Raw genomic sequence first — 19250 nt, forward strand, 5'->3', positions numbered from 1 at the left:
AGTGACGACTTCCTTCATAATTACTATTTTGAAATTATAAGGATCATATCTCCAGTTTTCCGTGGTCTATCGGTGCCAAATAAAAACTGGGGGAGAGGTTAAAATCCCAACTTTCGAGTCATGTTGAGGACCGCGCTCTACCTCAAATACTTTATGTTTTACGGTGCTTTAATCACACACATGGTTGAACAGGCTGGCGTGAAGATAGAACGGCAAACTTGCGTCTGATTGGTATAATGGAGTCATGTGATTAATGTTGCGACGTCTCATTGGTGAAATCGGTAGCGCTACTTGGCTTGCTACTACTACAGCTGCTACAGTTACTTGGCATCGCTGGCAAAAAAAAAATCATAAATCTAATACTGTATGAAGAATAAAGAGGAAAAATGTAACAACTCTTGTGTAGCGCAAAGTAGCGGAGAAAGAGTAGCGTTTTTCCTTTATAAATCTACTCATGTAAAAGTAAAAAGTATAGTTTAGTAAAACTACTCTTAGAAGTACATTTTTCTCAAAAAGTTACTCAAATAAATGTAACGGAGTACATGTAAAGCTTTACTAACCACCTCTGGTCAGTGGTCAGCAACTTGCAGCTCATTAGCCGCATGCGGCTCATTAGCTATACCTCATGGCTCTCTGGTGTTTTTTCAAAAATGTTCAGAAATGGAAAAAAATGGGGGCGAGAAATATATTGTTTGTTTTAATATGCTTACTGTAGGAGGTGAAACATGACACAAACATTCTTCTAATTCATAATACTGTAATAAAGTTAAACTTGAGGCAGCAGTGCAGGGAAAATAACTATTTAATCATGAAGGCTCAATATGTATTTGTGGCAAATTGAGTCATTTTGATAGTAGGCTAATATAGCTAATATACAACCCCAAGCAAAAAGTTAGGAATCACCAGTCTCGAACAAACACTCACTCAGACATTTTATCATGTAGAACAAACTCAGATAAAAAGCTTGAAAAAATAAAGTAATCAGTTCAAAAGTGCAACTCTTTAGCATTCAGAAACACTAAAAGAAATGAATAAAAAAACATTGTGGTAGTCAGTAAATGTTACAAGTGCAGAGAAATATATATGTAATCACTCCATTCTGAGGAAAACAATATAGAATCATGAGAAACAAACAAATAACAATCAAACACATCTCTCGTATTTAGTAGCACCACCTCTGGCTTTTATGACAGCTTGCAGTCTCTGAGGCTTGGACTTTAGAGTATTCATCAATTTGGTGCCAAGTCTCTTTGATAGCAGTTGCCAGATCATCCTTGTAGGTTGGACGGAGCCTTGCTGTGGACCTTTTTTTTTCTTTCAATTTCCATCACAGGTTTTCAATAGAGTTGAAATCTGGGCTATTTGCAGGCGATGACATTGACTGGATGAGTCTTTCTCCAAGGAATGCTTTAACAGCTTTAGCTCTGTGGTATGATACATTGTCATCTTGGAAAATGACAAAAATATTTTCAAGTGAAGGGATAAGAAAGCTGTCTAAAATTTCAATGTAAACTTGAGCATTTATTGAAGATTTATCCATAGTCATCTCCCCAGTGCCTTTGCCTTACATGCAGCCCCATATCATCAAGGACTTCTTCTTTGTAAATCTCACTAAAACAGCACCAAACAAAAGTTCCAGCATCATCACCTTGTTCAATGCAGATTCTTGACTCTTGACACCTTGTCCAATGCAGATTCTTGACTCTTGACAATGTGATGACAAGGTGGTGCTACTAAATACTAGAGATGTGTTTTGATTGTTCATTCTTTGTTTGTTTCTCATGATTCCATATTTTTTCCCCACAGAATGAAGTGATTCCATGTATATTTCCCTGCACTTGCTATATAAAAGTAACATTTACTGGCCACCATAATGTTTTTTATTCATTTCTTTTAGTGTTTCTGAATGCTAAAGAGTTGCACCTTTGAACTAATTCATTATTTTTTTAAAGCTTTTTATCTGAGTTTGTTCTACATCAGACATATCCAAAGTCCGGCCCGGGGGCCAAATGCAGCCCTTGGTCAAATTTCATCCGGCCCCCAGCCTCTGTCATAAAATCAATAATGTCTGGCCCACACACAGACTTAATAAATTGGTCAGCAGTACTGCTACCAGCATATGAAGTAGTTTACACACTAAATGCTGCTCCTCATTTACCCACTAAAAGGCAGCAGCACTCTAATATTACCCCGTGTGACCCTTTACTCCCAAATTTTCTAAAATGGCAACAATCAACAAAAAAAGAAAGTTGACTGTGACGGCTGACGCTTCAAAGATAGGTGGAAATTGGACTATTTCTTCACTAAAATACGCAACAACTGTGTCTGCCTCATTTGCAAAGAGGCAGTCGCTGTTTATAAAGAGTTCAGTGTGAGGCGACATTACCAAACAAGATACGCTGACATGTACGACAAGATTACAGGGAAGATACGCAGCGAGTAATTGAAGCAACTTGAAGCTAGTTTAGTTTCACAGCAGCAGTATTTAGCAAGAGCCCGAGAGTTGAAAGAGAACGCCACAAAGACTAGTTGCGAGATTGTTGAAACTATTATTTAAAAAAAAAAAAAATATTAAAGCAAATGTGACACACAAAATGGCTTGCTAAAATTTGCTTAAATATATTGTTCTACGTGAAGGACGTCAGCCAAGGTCGGCCCCCCAGATTTTTACCACACCAAATCTGGCCCCCTTTGCAAAAAAGTTTGGACATCCCTGTTCTACATGATAAAATGTCTGAGTGAGTGCTCGTCCAAGACTGGTGATTCCATACTTTTTGCTACGGGTTGTAGATACTTACAGGATGTGTTGGCTTCATCCAAAGACTTTTAATTTTTTTTTGCGGCGCCAGACATTTTTGTTTTTTGTTTTTTTTGGTCCGATATTGCTCTTTCAACATTTTGGGTTGCCGATCCCTGCGCTGGGTGAACAAATATGGCAACCACTGACATGCGTTGGCGCCAGTGCTTCCGGTCTAAAATGCCAGTAATTTAACAGCTGGACAACATTTTTAAAAATGAGCCTTTTCATTTGTTAAAATTATTTGATCCAGTTTGATTCTAATTTTTATTTTGTTCCATGACTTCTTAGTTTCTTGCTATTTTATTTTGCTTTGCTTTTTAATCTGTGCTTTTGTCTATTTTTTTTTTTTTTTCCTTGTACAGTGTCCTTGGGAATTTTAACAGCTGCTTTGAAATAATTTATTACTCATTTGAATCAATGTTTGTGAATGTAATGTTTTGAATAAAATACAAAGATAAACACTCTGCACTTCAGCATTATTTATTTATTTGTTTGTTTGTTTCTTTGTGAGGAATATGACACAGAGTCAACAATGAGGAGCGACCTCCAGGCCTTTGTTGCTTTGTCCAATATCATTGCTGTGCCACTCTGTTGGTTTTAGCATGACAGACATTTGATATTTCACCTTTGTTTAATTAATAGATCACACATTTGTTAGCTTTGGCCGTAGGTGCACTTCTTCCTCAAAACGTAACTAAATGTTCGAAAATAACTTGGCATAACCTTTTTCATATTAAATGTGTAAATATAGGGAAAAAAAGAGTTTAGCCTACTGTGACTACTTTGGAGAACATTGATTTTTATCAATGACAAAGTCGGAGCCTAGGGGCCAGATCCAGCCAACGGCATAATTTTGTGTGGCCCGCTAAAATAAATTATATGCACTGACTCCATGTTTCTTGCTAAACTAAAATCAAAACAAATGTCTTAAAACAGAGTTTTTCCCATTTAATTAAAATTCAAAATGATTTTTTAGGTGAATATTTTCAGATTTTCCTTATTTTTCAATTAAAAATAAATGAGACAATATGATTTTGCCCTTTTTTAGTTTTTGAATGAATATACCATGAAATGAATATACCATAAAAACATTAAAAAGAAAAAAAGAAAAACAATATTTTTACTTTAGTTAAATTAAAGACACAAAAATAAATTTTTTAAAAATTCTTTGGTTTTCTTCTTTTACAAAAATAACAATTTAAGAGATTATTTGGGAGGTCTAAAAAAAGAATTGGACAATTTTAAGGACAGCAATATGTCTCTAAATGATTCACCAACTCTCAAAACCGTTATCGATTCATTTGCTATACAATTAGCTACAGGTTAGTTGAGTCATTGTGAGAGACTGAGTTGTCAATCATATTGACCCACTGAATTAAAACATAAATATGATGTGTCTTGCATCAAGTACGAGTTTGACACCTCTGATTTAGATGTATGTCGAGGACAAGGATGCACTTCCTTTCCTTGTGTGTGCATGTGTGCGTATGTGTCACTTCCTCACCAGTGCGTTACTGTGTTGGCACATTTGTGTGATCAATACACTGAGGTCAGTAAAAAGCGCTTTTATGTTTTATTGACACATGACTGTCAGTATTCCAAAGAAGAAGACGTGCGCACTCATCAGGGACATTTTACAAAGACGATTACAGTGAAATTACTGTCATTGTCAAAGTGCATTATTTCTTGGGAAATGTTAAGGATAAAAGTTAAGAGACCCTGTAAAATTATTTTGTGATTTGTTACGATATACGTACATTCAAGTACTTTATAGCTCTGTATAAACATTTATCCATCACTTATAGTGCATTTTGGATTATTATGATCCATTGGTTTATTTATGAAATTAGTTTTTCAGGGAAATGCTGTGACTGGTCTTTGTATTTAAAAAGGCGTTTCCATTGACATTTCCAGCACGAGTAGGATGCAATCTTAATTCAGTATGAATGAGTTTTTGGGTGTAACACAAAAAATGAGAAGGGAGTTTGCTTTTTATCAAAGAATTACGCAATCCGTTTCTCTTCCATAACCAAGATAAATCAGAGATTCTAGTTGATGAGGGTTTTTTTTTGTTTGTTTGATTTTCGGGATTTTTTTTTTTAGCCTGCCACAGTTATAGATGGCCAAAATGTTAAAATCAAGTCATTGGTTTCATGTAATCATTTCCCATATACAATGACGAGCAGAAGTAATTGCACCTCTTGAGATTTTGCAAATTTACCCACTTAGAAAACAGGTAGACGTCTGAAATTTCAATCATACTGTAGATGCCTTTCTACTTATAGAAACATCTAAAAAAAAAAAATCTGGAACTCACATTGTATGATTTTTTAAATTTTTTTTTTTTTTTTTGCAATTTACTGGGGGTTCATAAGCATTTGTACTCAATAATTATGACACTCAAAGGGTTGTCAGTCTACCTTAAAAAAAATAAAATAAAAAACTCCACCTTTACACTGTTAGTAATCACTCACCCACCACCTGTTTGAGCTCATATTTGTCACCTGTGCACCCAAAGTCAGTCATAATCCAACTGCTACCATGGGCAAGACCGGAGAACTTTCTAAAGACACCAGAGAAAAAAATTGTTGCGCTCCACAAAGCTGGAAAAGGCTATGGGACAACTGGAAAGCAGGTTGGTGAGAATGAATCAACGGTTGCAGCAATTGTTAGAAAATGGAAAGGGCTAAACATGACTGACGATCTACCTCGGGCTCCATGTAAAATCTCTCCTCATGGGGCATCACTCATGATGGTAAAAGTAGGGGTTCAGCCTAGAACTACACGGCAGCAGCTGGTCAACGACCTGAGGAGAGCTGGATTCACAGTTTTAAAGGCTACTGCCAGTAGAACACTACGGTGCAATGAGTTAAAATCACGCATTGCTCAAAAGGTTCCTGTGTTGAAGCCAGTACATATGAAGGCCCATTTGAAGTTTGCCAGGGACCATCTGAATGATGCAGAGGGGTCATGGGAGAAAGTCATGAGGCCAGATGAGACCAAAGTAGAACTTTTTGGCACAAACTTTACTCATCTTGCGTGGAAGAAAAAGAAGGATGAGTACAATTCCAAGAACACCATCCCCACTGTGAAGTATGGGGGTGGAAACCTCATGCTTTGGGGCTGCTTTTTGGCAAAGGGGACAGGATGACTGTACTGTATAAAGCAGAGGATAAATGGTGAAATGTATCATCAGATTTTGAGCCACAACCGCCTTTCCTCAGACAGAGACTTGAAGATGAGCCGTGGCTGGATCTTCCAACATGACAATGATCCGAAGCACACAACCAAGGTGACCAAGGAGTGGCTGCGTAAAAACCATATAAAGGTTCTGGAGTGGCCTAGCCAGTGTTCAGACCTCAATCCAATAGAAAATCTTTGGATGGAGCTGAAGCTTGGTGTTTCTCAACGACAGCCCCGAAACCTGACAGATCTAGAGAAGTTTAATGTGGACTAGGAATGGGCCAAATCCTTGTTTCCATATGTGAAAACCTGGTTTAGAACTACTAAAAGCATCTGACCTAGTGATGGGACGAAATGAGCCGAGGTTCCGAAGCTTGTGTCGAGTAATGGGAGGGGGGTTTCCACGAAGCTTGTAGCGAGGCGCGCTTCATTTCGGCAAAACCCGGAAATGATGACGTGGGAAGCCTCGCCGGCGGCCGGTGGCCGGCTGAATCTCGTGAGTGCTTCGGAAGTGATCCAACGTTTGGCGCACATTGCAAAAACAGGACAGACTACGGTATAAATTGGTTGCAAAACGCAATGGCGATCGCCTGTTATCTCACATTTTGTGGATTTCGGGCTCCTGTACTTGTTACATCTGTGCGCAACAGTGCAACCAGTGCAATCTTTTTTCGAGCCTTGTCCTTTGCTTGCGATGGAACCTGCGTGAAAAGAGCGATCCTCCCCTGTATAGGAACATTTTGATTTGATTGCTTTCAATAAGGTAAGGGAGAAAAACTACTTTAATATAAATGTGAGTGGGTGTGTGTACCTATCTGAACCAAACATCAACAGAATGAACAATCCATTAGTGTACTGGGAGGCACAAAAGAATACCTACCCAAATTTATATAAACTGGCACTCACATTTCTCTGCACCCCAGCTTCATCTGTGCCTTGTGAAAGAATATTTTCTAAAGCTGGTGAAATATTTCCCCCCAAAAAAAGAAACTGTTTAAAGCCAGCCACTTTGGGAAAGCTATTATTTCTAAATAAAAATGAATAACAAATTACCCTTAGCACTTGTTGTATTTTGTTCACATACTAAATTATTAACACAAGCACATTCATATCTTTGTCTTAAGCAAATAGCCATTGAATTCTTAACAATGTTGACCTCTTGGGCTTCTAGACCACTTGATGGCGCCATAGGGTAAATGAAGCACCATGAAGCTTTGCTACATGTGCAAACCAATTGGCTGCAAAGCTTCATTGCTTCATGAGGCTTCATTTGGCCATCACTAGTCTGACCTCTGTAATTGCAAACAAAGGCTTCTGCACTAAACATTAGCACTGATTTTCTCAGGGGTACAAATACGTATGTACCCCAGTAAATTACAAATAGATTACCAAGTAAAATAGAAATAAATTATTGAAAAATTATACAATATGAGTTCCAGATTTTTGTTTAGATTATGTCTCTATTAATGGAAATGCATCTATGATGGAAATTTCAGACCTATCATTATTTTCTAAGTGGGTGAACTTGCAAAATCACAAGGGGTTCAAATACTTCTGCTCCTCACAGTAAAACTGTTGCAAAACAGTTGGCTTCCAAAAAGTGTGTTACATTAAGTGTGAGAAACATCTAAAAGTATTTAAATAAAATCACTTTTTTTTTTTTGGCATCAAATCATTTGTAAGACGTTTGTCTATATGAGTGATGTATTTTTTTGGCCAGCACCCAGTTATGCAAGCTATGTAAATGCGATCACGGAGAGCGCTACAGTGTATATACTACTGGATATGACCCCCTCACTGTGAAGTGAGCCGTGAATGTTGGGGAATCGTGACTAATAGCTAATAGATGATTCAAACATCATAAAACACTGTGTCAGTAATTCTCACCAATATAGCACAGACATGGCAAATCTGCACAGGACTGACAGCCTGTTGAGTTACGGCGAACCTGCTTGTGTTAATGACTTGTGATATGTCATCATTGAGCTGTGTTTCGTAAAACTGAAAAATTCATTGGAATAGGGAGAGTTGGCATGGCTGAATGACCAGTTGAATGCTTCAGTTGTCCATTGGCAGAAATACATAGTTGTCCAATCCATGTATCACTGTAAATGACTGCAGATTAGTTCAGGAGTGCAAAATACAAAGGAGGGAATTTGTAATGTGATGAATATTGGCTGTGAAATGATGATCCTGAAGTTAAAAAAAAAAAAAAAAAAAAAAAAAAAAGATGTTTTGACTCATTCCAGAGTAAATATTGAGAAACTATTGCGAGAAGAGGCAGGACAGGTCAAATCAAAGTGATTAGCACTCGTGCTTGCCAAATTATATTTTGGAGTGGAACTAAGAATGTTCAAACACATTGAGGTAGAAACTGCAGGTGACTTGGATAGATTCAACATATATGTTTTTTGCACCTGAAAAATAAAGTGTGCTTAGTAATAATATTCTCGAAATGCAATTGTGAAAAATATCACTGAGGTTTCTATCACAGTATAGAATGAATATAAATACTGCAAGGCAAGGCAAGGCAAGGCAAATTGCTTCACATCACATGAAGATCATAAAAATCACATTAAATCAATACAACGTAAAAACAAAGACAACCGAAACAGGAAATACAATTATTAGGGCTGTCAAACGATTAAAATTTTTAATCGAGTTAATTACAGCTTAAAAATTAATTAATCGTAATTAATCGCAATTAATCGCAATTCAAACCATCTATAAAATATGCCATATTTTTCTGTAAATTATTGTTGGAATGGAAAGATAAGACACAAGATGGATATATACGTTCAAAATACAGTACATAAGGACTATTTGTTTATTATAACAATAAATCAACAAGATGGCATTAACATTATTAACATTCTGTTAAAGCGATCCATGGATAGAAATACTTGTAGTTCTTAAAAGAAAAATGTTAATACAAGTTATAGAAATTTTATATTAAAACCCCTCTTAATGTTTTCGTTTTAATAAAATTTGTAAAATTTTCAATCAAAAAATAAACTAGTAGCCCGCCATTGTTGATGTCAATAATTACTTACACAATGCTCATGGGTGCTGAAGCCTATAAAATCAGTCGCACCCAAGCGCCAGCAAAGGGCGGCAAAACTCCATAAAACACAATTACCAAGCAGTTCACTGTACTGTCATTTAAATCTGTCTGAGCGTGGGGAGTGCGTTAATTGCGTCAAATATTTTAACGTGATTAATTTAAAAAATTAATTAACGCCCGTTAACGCGATAATTTTGACAACCCTAAAAATTATACATAAAAATCGCATTTAATCACGAAAAAAAAAATGCAGCCACTACTACTACTAATTGAAATCAGCAATGGAGATAAAGCACAAGAGGAATAGAAAGCAAATGGATTGAAATATATGAACTGTTAAGGATGCATAAAGTACTTTTTAGGCATCATTTTCAGACCTACGAGCACAGACAAACTTTCAGACACAATGAATGACAACCATACATTAAAGGACAGAAAACACCTTTATCATGCGCATGTGGATGGCAGCGGGAAAATGAAAAAACTTTGCCTGCCATATCTGGAATAACCCTTTTTCTTTCCATGCACCTGAGTTTGAGTCTACCAATGAGTCTACCAATGGCAAGGTTTACATGGACAAATTTCTTTAATCTGATGAGAGTTCGGATTAAAATTATAATTAGATGCACTGTTTTCATTGACACTAAAAATATCGATCTGATTAGGACTTGCATGTTCATGCGTCACGCTTTCGGTTGGAACAAATTTATTTTAAATGTGCAGATTGACTAATTGACTAAATATACCAGAAATAGTAGTAGCAACTTTCATGCACCATACATTTCTACTTTACACATTAGTGTTATTACAGATATTTTTAACGTTTTCTAGGGTCTTCATGTCTTTTAACAAATATACATTTTTAATATCTACAGCAACGTGTTCGTCTCAGATACAGATCAGTTCAGTCTTGCGGCTGCCATGTCTTTTGCTCGCTATGTTTCTCAGGAATAACAGAAACATGTGCACTGATGTCACAGGTTTGCACAGTAAAGACGGTTTGTTCCGAAATTTGGAAATAAGTGTTAGGGGGAATAATATTACAAATGTGGTGTGTACATTCTGGTTTTTTGTACTCCGATCGGGCCTTTAATCTTAGTAAATGTGTGTATATAAATGTAGCCATTGTTTATGTTGTGTGGGTAGGAGTGACATCACAAAATGTCTGCATTCATAAGTGGTGTCATGTTTTGGTTTAACTTTTTTTGTTAATACCAGGTGTCCTTTGACTCATTCTCTACCATTGACGGTAATTCCATTTGGATTGGGAGTGAATGATCACTACCACCACCAGTTCATTTGACATCTATTGCCGTCAATGGCAACTAATAAGTGAATAAATAAAAAACATCGGTACAAGGTCCAGTTAACAGTGACAAAAACTGTGACTGGAAGACCACCAGTCATGTGGGAACTCAATATCAGTGTGCTCAATCTTTAAGCGATACAACAAATAAAAGTGGATGTCAACAAAAAGCCCAGTGTTTGTCCAAAAAGGCATTTTAAACCAACTCATAGCAAACTCAGGACCATGTACAGAATACCGGAAGAGGCGTCCTTGTTAGAGGTCACTGGGGTGAAGCGGGGTGGAGTATGCTTTAGGGGTGAGTGTCATTGAGTGGGAGGGTTGGCTCTTAGCTGTATAAATACAACACAGATATGTACACTGAGACAAGTGTGTGAAGATACTTGAAGACGCAATCTTTTCACAGAACAATGATGATGGCAAACCACAGGGGTGAGTTTGTTTATCTACATACAGTAGTAAGTATCTATTAATTGTGATGGAAAGTAACCCTGCTGTGTCATTAGGTCACATTCTGGATGTGGACCTGAGATGTCGCGAGAACAACTCGGCTCACCGTACCAGAGAGATCGATTGGAACCGCTTGATTGTGCGTCGGGGTCAGCCCTTTGCCATCTCGGTGCAGTGCTCCCCTGAGTCTGGCTTCGGTCAAACCCAGCTGGCTTTGGTCCTGCACCTTGGTGAGTAAAATGTGGTATGTGATGAGTGAATGAATGAGATGTCCACAAAAAACTGTTAAAAATCCAGTAAACCTTTTCATGTACAAATTATGATTTTTTTTCCCCAACCCTAGCAGGGCACTCATTTAACTCACTGGCTGCCATTGATGGTGGTGGACGGCCAATTCATTTTGACTGGGAGGGGAGAATGAACAGTCGTTCGTTCACCCTTCGAGTCAAAATGAATTTGACTTGTACCACTATCGATGGCCCTCAAACCGTCTTCCCAGTTTAAATTGGACGTCTGTCGCAGTGAATGGCATGCGTGTTATTTACTATCTAAAAAAAAAATCCACTTTAGACTGTTACTTGGTCCGTAACCAGTGCATTTCTGTTTTTATCCATTTTAATATCATTAATGTAACATTGTTTTCATTGATAAATTAATTCATAATTGTGAGAAATAAATACAGAAAAAAATACAATAATGATGAAGAAAAAGCAGTTTCTGCCCTTGCAACCCTCTTTAAAATAAACTGTTGTATATTAAGCCAAACGAACTGTTGTGTTTGATAGAACAATATTTCTATACGCTGCCATAGCAGTTTCATGGCGCATTAAGCCCAAAAACTATTTTTCAATTTGTCCGTTTTACCCTGGTGACCCCCGTTTACAGACACCCCGCAACTGCTTGTTTCAACTCAGCCACGTAAGTGATTATTTATTATTTGAAATGTCTATCATTTTTAGCTTAGAATAATTAATTGATGTCTAATATGTAGTTTAAAAAAAGAAAACGACTTTAAAAACGCATTCACTCGCATATTTTAAACTTTTAAACAAATTACTTCCCGTTGAAAAACATTGTGTCTGTAAATAGGTCACGGTTATATCTACCTCATAACTATCGCTTAATTGTATTTTTTAGTTTCTGTCGCATTTCCCCCCATATTTTAGATGATAAATAATCGATCCAAACAAAGAAAATTGAAAAAACATGTTTAAAAGGGTAAATATTTGAAAAAGAAAATCTTGACCACGTAATGATGTCTGCGATTTCTGCATATATTGGCGTGTTTCACCCATAAAATTGCCAAAAAGTCCAGCTGCGGCCATTCACAGCTGTGTCTTGACATGCTACACTGAGTTTTGGGATCGAAATAAGGTAAGTACGCAATAATATGTCGTTAAAATTGAGGGGGTTTTAATTATGCTGTCTCATGCTCTCACCACGATTTAGGGTTTACGGGTTTAATTTTTTTTTTTTTTTTTTTTAAATGCCCTCCTGTTCAAAATTTTTCTTCTCACACACAATTTGACCAAATTTAAAGATTGTCCTGTATGCATGTGTGATACATCCTTGGAAAGCTTAAAATCTCAATTTTCTGGGAGAAAAAAAATTTTGAACAGAAGGGAATTTTTAAGAAAAAAAAAAAATTTAAACAGCATAACCCTAACTGGAGGCGAGAGCAGAATTAAAGACACCATGATTTTAACGAGATATTATCGCGTACTTACCTCGTTTCGATCCAAAAACTCCATGTAGCATGTATCATCAAGTGTCAAGACACAGATGTGAATTGCCAGTCAGATTTTTTGGGGGATTTTATGGGTGAAACATGGTAATATAACAAGGGTTGCGATGCAGAAATCACAGACATCAAGGAGTGGTAGAGATGTTCTTTTTTTTATATATTTACCCTTTTAAACCTTTTTTCCCAATTTTTCTTTGGATCGATTATTCATCATCTGACATATTGGGGGAAATGCGACAGTAACAATAAAATACAATTAATCGATAGTTATGAGGTAGATACCCGTGACTTTTTTACAGACGCCATTTTTTCCATTGTGACGTAATTTGTGTAAAAGTTTAAAATATGCGTGTGAATAATTTTTTTAAGTCTTTTTTTTTTTTTTTTTTGTTAAACGAAATATTAGACATCAATTAAGGATTCTAAGCTAAAAATGTCAGCCATTTTGAATAAGAAATATAATTGCCTTCTTATTGTGGCTGTGTTGAAACAAAAGCGGTTGTGCGACCTCTGTAAACGGGGGTTTCCAGGGTAAAAGGGACCAATTAAAAACAGTTCGGGGGCTTAATGTGTCATGAATCTGCTATGGCAGCATATAGACATATTGCTCTATCAAACACAACAGTTCTATTGCCTTAAAATACAGCAGTTTAAGGTTTTTTTAAGGTGTATATTTACATGATTTATTGTTTCTCCAGGCAAGCGAGACGAGGTGGTGATCAAGGTTGAAAAAGGCGATCGCACCAAAGACGGTTGGTGGTTTAGGCAGGAGGGAGCCCATGGTAAAGTGCAGCTGACCGTCCACAGCCCAGCGGATGCTATCATTGGCCATTACCGTCTGAATGTGTTGGCGACAACGACTGATGGTCACGTGTTAGAGAAGAACGATAAGGCTCAGTTTCACCTGCTTTACAACCCGTGGTGCAGAGGTAAATGCCAAACCTTGGTTCCTGGCTTACATAGTAGAAAGTCCTTAATTTACTCATGATAATGTTGTGAATGTTCCATGTGTGCTATAGATGATGCTGTGTACATCCCAGATGAGAAGCTCCTTCAGGAGTATATTATGAATGAGAATGGTATAATTTACGTGGGCACCTCGGACTACATAGGTAGCCGGCACTGGCATTTTGGACAGGTACGTGTGTTTGATTTGAAATTTGAGCATGATTTTATTTAGTTTTGACTTCTGTTTGTCCAAAATCAGTTACCTGTGTTTTCTATTTGTTTTCAAGAGTCAGTTTGTCAGGGGTACGTTTTTCCCGAAGAATGCTTGGTTTTTAGTTTCATTTTAAAATAGTGTATTAATTGTCAGCAAGATTAAAAATAAGTATAATTTAATGAAAACTCAAACTGTGCTCTGACTCAACCACCTGCTTCCTCTCTTTTCCCGCTTGATTGACAGATGAAAAACCAAGACAATTTCACAATAAATGAAATGAGTTTATGTTCATTTTAAAAGTACTTTTGTTTTTCCAAATTCCGTTCTTTCTAATTAGTTTTTAGAGCATTTATACTAGTTTTTAAATTTTCATTCATGTTTGAATGAATGGTGTATTTATGGTGTGCAAGATTTAAAAATGTCACAGTGAGTATAATTTACAAATTTCAGCATAAAAATTCTCATCTGTTCTTTGCTGCTTGCTTGAATGTGTCATGTGAAAGACTTATGAATTAGCTGTCCCTACATTGCCTGTCTATAAAAAGGTTTTGTTTTGTGGATCAATATCAACACAGGAAACCCATATATTAACTTAATTCAAGAAAATGAAAAAGAAGGATATTTTAGCGAAACCCTAATTTCCGCACTATAAAGCGCGCCTGACTATAAGCCGACACCCACCAAATTTGACACGAAAACGAAATTTGTTCATTGATAAGACGCACTGGACTATAAGCCGGAGCTGTCCTCACTGTATTATGGGATATTTACACCAAAAGATATTAACCGGTAACACTTTATTTGACAGCGGCATCAAATGACTTTCAGAAGATCAAATTAACCACCATGAAGCTTTGAACCAATTTGCTGCAAAGCTTCATTGCTTCAAGAATTAGAATTGGCCATCAATGCTCCCTTTGGGGAGACAGTCAACCTATGCTGCCACCTGCTGTCAACATTGTTGTTGTCCAACATACCTCCTAGGATGCATTGTGGCACTACAAATGTAAATAACAATAAAAAAATTATGTTCTGTGCTAATTATTTATTCAGTTACTGTTCCAGTTGCTAATTATGGTATTTGGTAACACTTAATTTGACAGTGGCACCATAAGACTATCATAATTATGACATGACACTGCCATGAGCGATGCTTATGACAGATGTCATTTTATGTCATCCGCCAAATTATCTCACTTTTAATTGGATGTAAAAGATCTGAGCTGGACATAAATGGAGTTAGCGACATAACTTGCCTGATGACACTTAATGACATCTGTCATAAGCATACAGTAATGCCCGTGATAGTGTCATGTCACAATTATGGCGGTGTTATGGGACCACTGTCAAATGAAGTTTTACCTATTGATCCAAATAGATCAACAAATTAGCCGCACTGGACTATAAACCGCAGGAGTCAAAATGAAGGGGAAAAAGTAGCGGCTTACAGTCCGGAATTTTCAGTAATTACAGTTAATTTTGTAAGTAATTTATCATTTTTAAAATACTCCTAATCTGATTTTATTTGCAAAAAATGTTCCCTCAGTTTTTGTTTGGCACTTAAATTATTTGTTTTCGTTAACTCTTATAACCATGGTGTTGTAGATATCCTGCATGTGGATTATCACACCATGTGACAGCAGACACTATTAGCCTCGTCATAAATTGTTCTTGTCGGATAGTGAAAGTTTCTCTAGTGAGGGCGTCAAAATGTAACCAGACCACATAAACAAGAGCATCACTCTTTTGCAGTTTGGTGAGAAAATCCTTGCGCCATCGTCTCTGTTAGTCTCTCATATTTGCATGTCTCTTTGACATAGTTTGAGGAAAATGTGATGGACATCTGTTTTGAAATCCTGGACAATTCTAATGAGGCCTTGAGAAACTCCCAGAAGGATATCAAGCAAAGATGGGACCCTGTATACGTTGGCAGGATCATCTCTGCCATGGTAATGACAACACACTTTTGACTTAATGGCTGTATAACCTTGGCTGGCAACAATGCCAGGATATCTGTTTCAGTTTGAGTGCTACAAAAAATGAAAAAAAAAAAAAAAAAAGAAAGAAAGAAATGGTATGATGAAAACACAGCCTAACCATCAAGCGCGTGTGTCCAGGTTAACTCCAATGGTGACCGGGGCGTGTTGGTCGGCCGCTGGCAGGAGCCTTACACTGACGGAGTTTCACCTTCTAAATGGACCACCAGTGTTCCCATTCTACAGAAGTGGAGTAATGGTGGAGCCAGGCCAGTCAAATACGGCCAATGTTGGGTGTACGCTGCTGTCGCCTGCACAGGTGAGCTTATTATGAATATTATAAGAATTTTGTCACTTGTTTGGAAATTAAAAAAACTTAATATCATCATTTGGTCACGCTGAGTTTGTTGTGTATTCTTTCCAGTACTCCGTTGCCTGGGAATCCCAACACGTCATATCACAAACTTCGCTTCAGCTCATGACACTGATGGAAACCTTTCTGTGGACTTCCTGCTCAATGAAAAAATGGAAAGTCTGGATTCCAGAGGAAGGTCCGACAGCAGCTGGTACGACAACATTCACAAGTTTGCTACAAAGGAACTCGTTCTCCAACGCCATATTATTGCTTATTCACATTTCTTCTAACCTTAGGAACTTTCACTGTTGGGTCGAGTCCTGGATGAAGAGAGAGGATCTCCCCCAAGGGAATGATGGCTGGCAGGTTTTGGATCCAACTCCTCAAGAATTAAGTGATGGTAAATTCCAAATCTTTCCCGACTCACTGACTTTTTTTGAGTCAGGAAAAACCGAAAAAAATTGGTGTTATGCTTCTCAGGCCAGTTCTGCTGCGGCCCGTGTCCGGTTGCAGCCATCAAGGAGGGAAATCTGACTGTCAAATACGATGCGCCGTTTATTTTTGCCGAGGTCAACGCTGACATCATCCACTGGATTGTCCGAAGAGATGGGTCCCGTCAGAAGGTGAACCGACCTTTATCCTTATCCTCTCAAAAAGCCTTGTTTGTGATAACCCCTGATGTTCCAGATCCGAGTGTCTCAGGACAGTATCGGCCTGAACATCAGCACAAAAAGTGTTTTCGGCAACTCCAGAGAAGATGTCACTTCACACTACAAGTATCCGGAAGGTTAGTGAACAAGCCTTGAAAATGCAACAAAGACCAAAGAAAAATCCATTCTCAAAGGCTAATCATACTCAGGTTCCAAGAAAGAGCGAGAGGTGTACGAAAAGGCTGGACGTCGTGGCAGAGACTCGTCCAGTGATAGGGCCAAACCTGGCAAACTGCAGATGAGCATCAAGCATGCAAAACCTGTATTCGGGTCCGACTTTGATGTCGTCGTTGAGGTATGAGGGGCTCGGTCGACCAAACTACATCAACTTTAGCAAGCGTTCAAATGAACTGTGAAACGTTTTACAGTTGAAGAATGATGGAGGAGTTGAAGCTAATGCCCGTCTGACCTTGCTAGCTATGGTAGGAACTTACAATGGTCTAAACAGAAAGGAGTTTGAGAGAGAAACCAAAAACGTCAGTGTGCAGGCCCACAAAGGTTGGTAGAAAATAAAAGGAACTGTTCGCAACTGGCACTGAAAGATGACATTCAATGATTTGATGGCTTGTCATTTGAAAAATCTATAAAATGGGATTTATCACTTGTGTCCAGTTCACAAGGAGGTTCTGCGGGTGCACTACGAGAAGTATTCCAAGCATGTCTCCGATCACCACATGATCAACGTGATGGCGCTGCTGGAGGCCCAAGGAGAGAATGAAGTTGACATGGTGACGGCCAAAATCCCATTCAGCTTGCCCGAGGTCCTCATAGAGGTAGGTGAAGGCTGACAGCGAGTCGGAAAAACTATGTTTTTGCTCTTCTCTTGACTTTAATTGTGCCCATGCAGGTTCCCAGTAAGGTGGCTGTTCATCAAACAGTAACAGGCTCCATCTCCTTTACCAACCCTTTACCGGTGCCATTGAAACGGGGTGTTTTCACAGTGGAGGGGGCTGGCCTGGTGTCCCCCACTGTGGTCAAGATGAAGTGAGTGGACTAGATACCACCTCTTCCTCATCACCGTTTCATTCCTAACGTAAATCTCTCTTCTTCTTAGCGGCGACATCGGTCCAGGGCAGAAAGTGCGCCTCGATCTAACCTTCACACCTGCGCGCAGTGGCGTGAGGAACCTAATGGTGGATTTTGACTCAGATCGACTCCAAGATGTGAAAGGGGCTGCTACAATAATTGTAGGCAATCATTACTTAGCACTGAATTAGCGGAATGACATTGGAACAGTCAGTCAACAAGGTGGATTCAAATTCTTAACTCCTCCAGCATCGTATATGTACTGTATTGCAAACTGAATCAAATGTATTTTTGCATGCTTGTTTGTTTTAATTTTTCAAAAAAATGTGTGCACCATTCCATGTTTCTAAAGCTGAAATGATATGCTGAGTAAAAACTATCATCAAACTCATCAAATTGACAGTTTTACGTGTTGACTCTTTAAGCCCCTTTCAGATATGTGCTGAAGCTTATTGGCTGTCATTGATGGTGCAAGATGTCCAATCCATTTTAATTGGAAAAGGTTGGCAGCGAATGATTGTTGCAAACACTGGCAACTTTACTCCCTGAAAATTTAAAAAAGCATATCAGCAGCTGAATCCCAACTGGGCCGTTGGCTCATCAGTCAACTTCCACAGTGACAATGTAGATTCAAAACCCGGTTAGAGAGGAGTGGAATAGGAAGAGGGGGAAAAAAGAGTAGGACAACTAAATGATCACAGACACTTCACTGAGTGAGTGCTGACATTTGTGTCGTCCGAGTGGGAAATGTGTCATTAGAGAGTTAAGATGTGCTTATGGAACACTGAACCTTTGAAACCAACAACTGTTAAAGATGATCATCTTTCAAACTAAGACAGTTTCATTAGTCAATATGAACAGCTGCAGGAAGAGTTCATGTTTGTGGCATGTTGTTTAAGTGCCTTTTTGTTATCCTATTTTGAGATATATATGTGAAGAGCCTGATACATGAGGTAATTAATGATATTTCGTTGATGGTAAATAGATGCCATCGTTGTGGATCATTGTGCTCTCTATCTTTGCGCTTGCATGACTTTTATTACGTCTAGTGTAGGCTAGGCGTGGTAAGTGGCCAATCACGTCGTTCAATATTGATTTAATTTAATTGAATTAACAATTTATCCACAATTATAATTAACATTTAACAATAATTAACATTTTAATAGTATACTGTACATTTCAAAAGTTTTATTTGTACATTAAATATAGCCACCTGACTAATGCATGTAGATTAAATTCTTTCATAATGTAGGTGCTTGAAATATTGTACATTATTCACCAACACGTCCAAATTGTGAATTGCGACCTCTAAAAAAGGAAAAGCCGAGTTACTTTTTATGTGTAGCAATTTTATTATTCTCCACTAGAGGAAGACAGAGATCGAAAAAAGATATAGCGAGCACTTTGGGGAAAAAAAGGTTCTCTTCTGTCCCTATCGTGTAACTGTTTGGCATGTGCAATGACAGGTACATGT

General features: G+C 37.9%; 1 protein-coding gene across 1 annotated transcript; it reads left to right on the forward strand.

Moving 5' to 3' along the window:
- Positions 1-10736: 10736 nt before the first annotated feature.
- On the forward strand, positions 10737-18018 carry tgm2l (transglutaminase 2, like). Its single transcript, XM_057836434.1, has 15 exons — positions 10737-10785; positions 10860-11033; positions 13246-13476; positions 13567-13685; positions 15530-15658; positions 15827-16004; positions 16110-16251; positions 16337-16440; positions 16521-16663; positions 16728-16827; positions 16900-17045; positions 17119-17248; positions 17363-17523; positions 17598-17734; positions 17805-18018. The coding sequence occupies exons 1-15, from the start codon at positions 10764-10766 to the stop codon at positions 17965-17967; spliced, it is 2079 nt and encodes a 692-aa protein (XP_057692417.1). The 5' UTR covers positions 10737-10763; the 3' UTR covers positions 17968-18018.
- The last annotated feature ends 1232 nt before the right edge of the window (positions 18019-19250 follow it).

The sequence above is a fragment of the Corythoichthys intestinalis genome, chromosome 5 (genome assembly GCF_030265065.1).
Source record: "Corythoichthys intestinalis isolate RoL2023-P3 chromosome 5, ASM3026506v1, whole genome shotgun sequence".
Taxonomy (NCBI): domain Eukaryota; kingdom Metazoa; phylum Chordata; class Actinopteri; order Syngnathiformes; family Syngnathidae; genus Corythoichthys; species Corythoichthys intestinalis.

What these genes read in the sequence shown, in the direction of transcription:
- tgm2l (XM_057836434.1), top strand. Translation starts at nt 10,764, where the DNA reads ATGATGATGGCAAACCACAGGG. An exon ending in GGCACTGGCATTTTGGACAG is followed by an intron (nt 13,686 to 15,529) that starts GTACGTGTGTTT and finishes TCTTTGACATAG; the next exon opens with TTTGAGGAAAATGTGATGGA. An exon ending in ACACTACAAGTATCCGGAAG is followed by an intron (nt 16,828 to 16,899) that starts GTTAGTGAACAA and finishes AATCATACTCAG; the next exon opens with GTTCCAAGAAAGAGCGAGAG.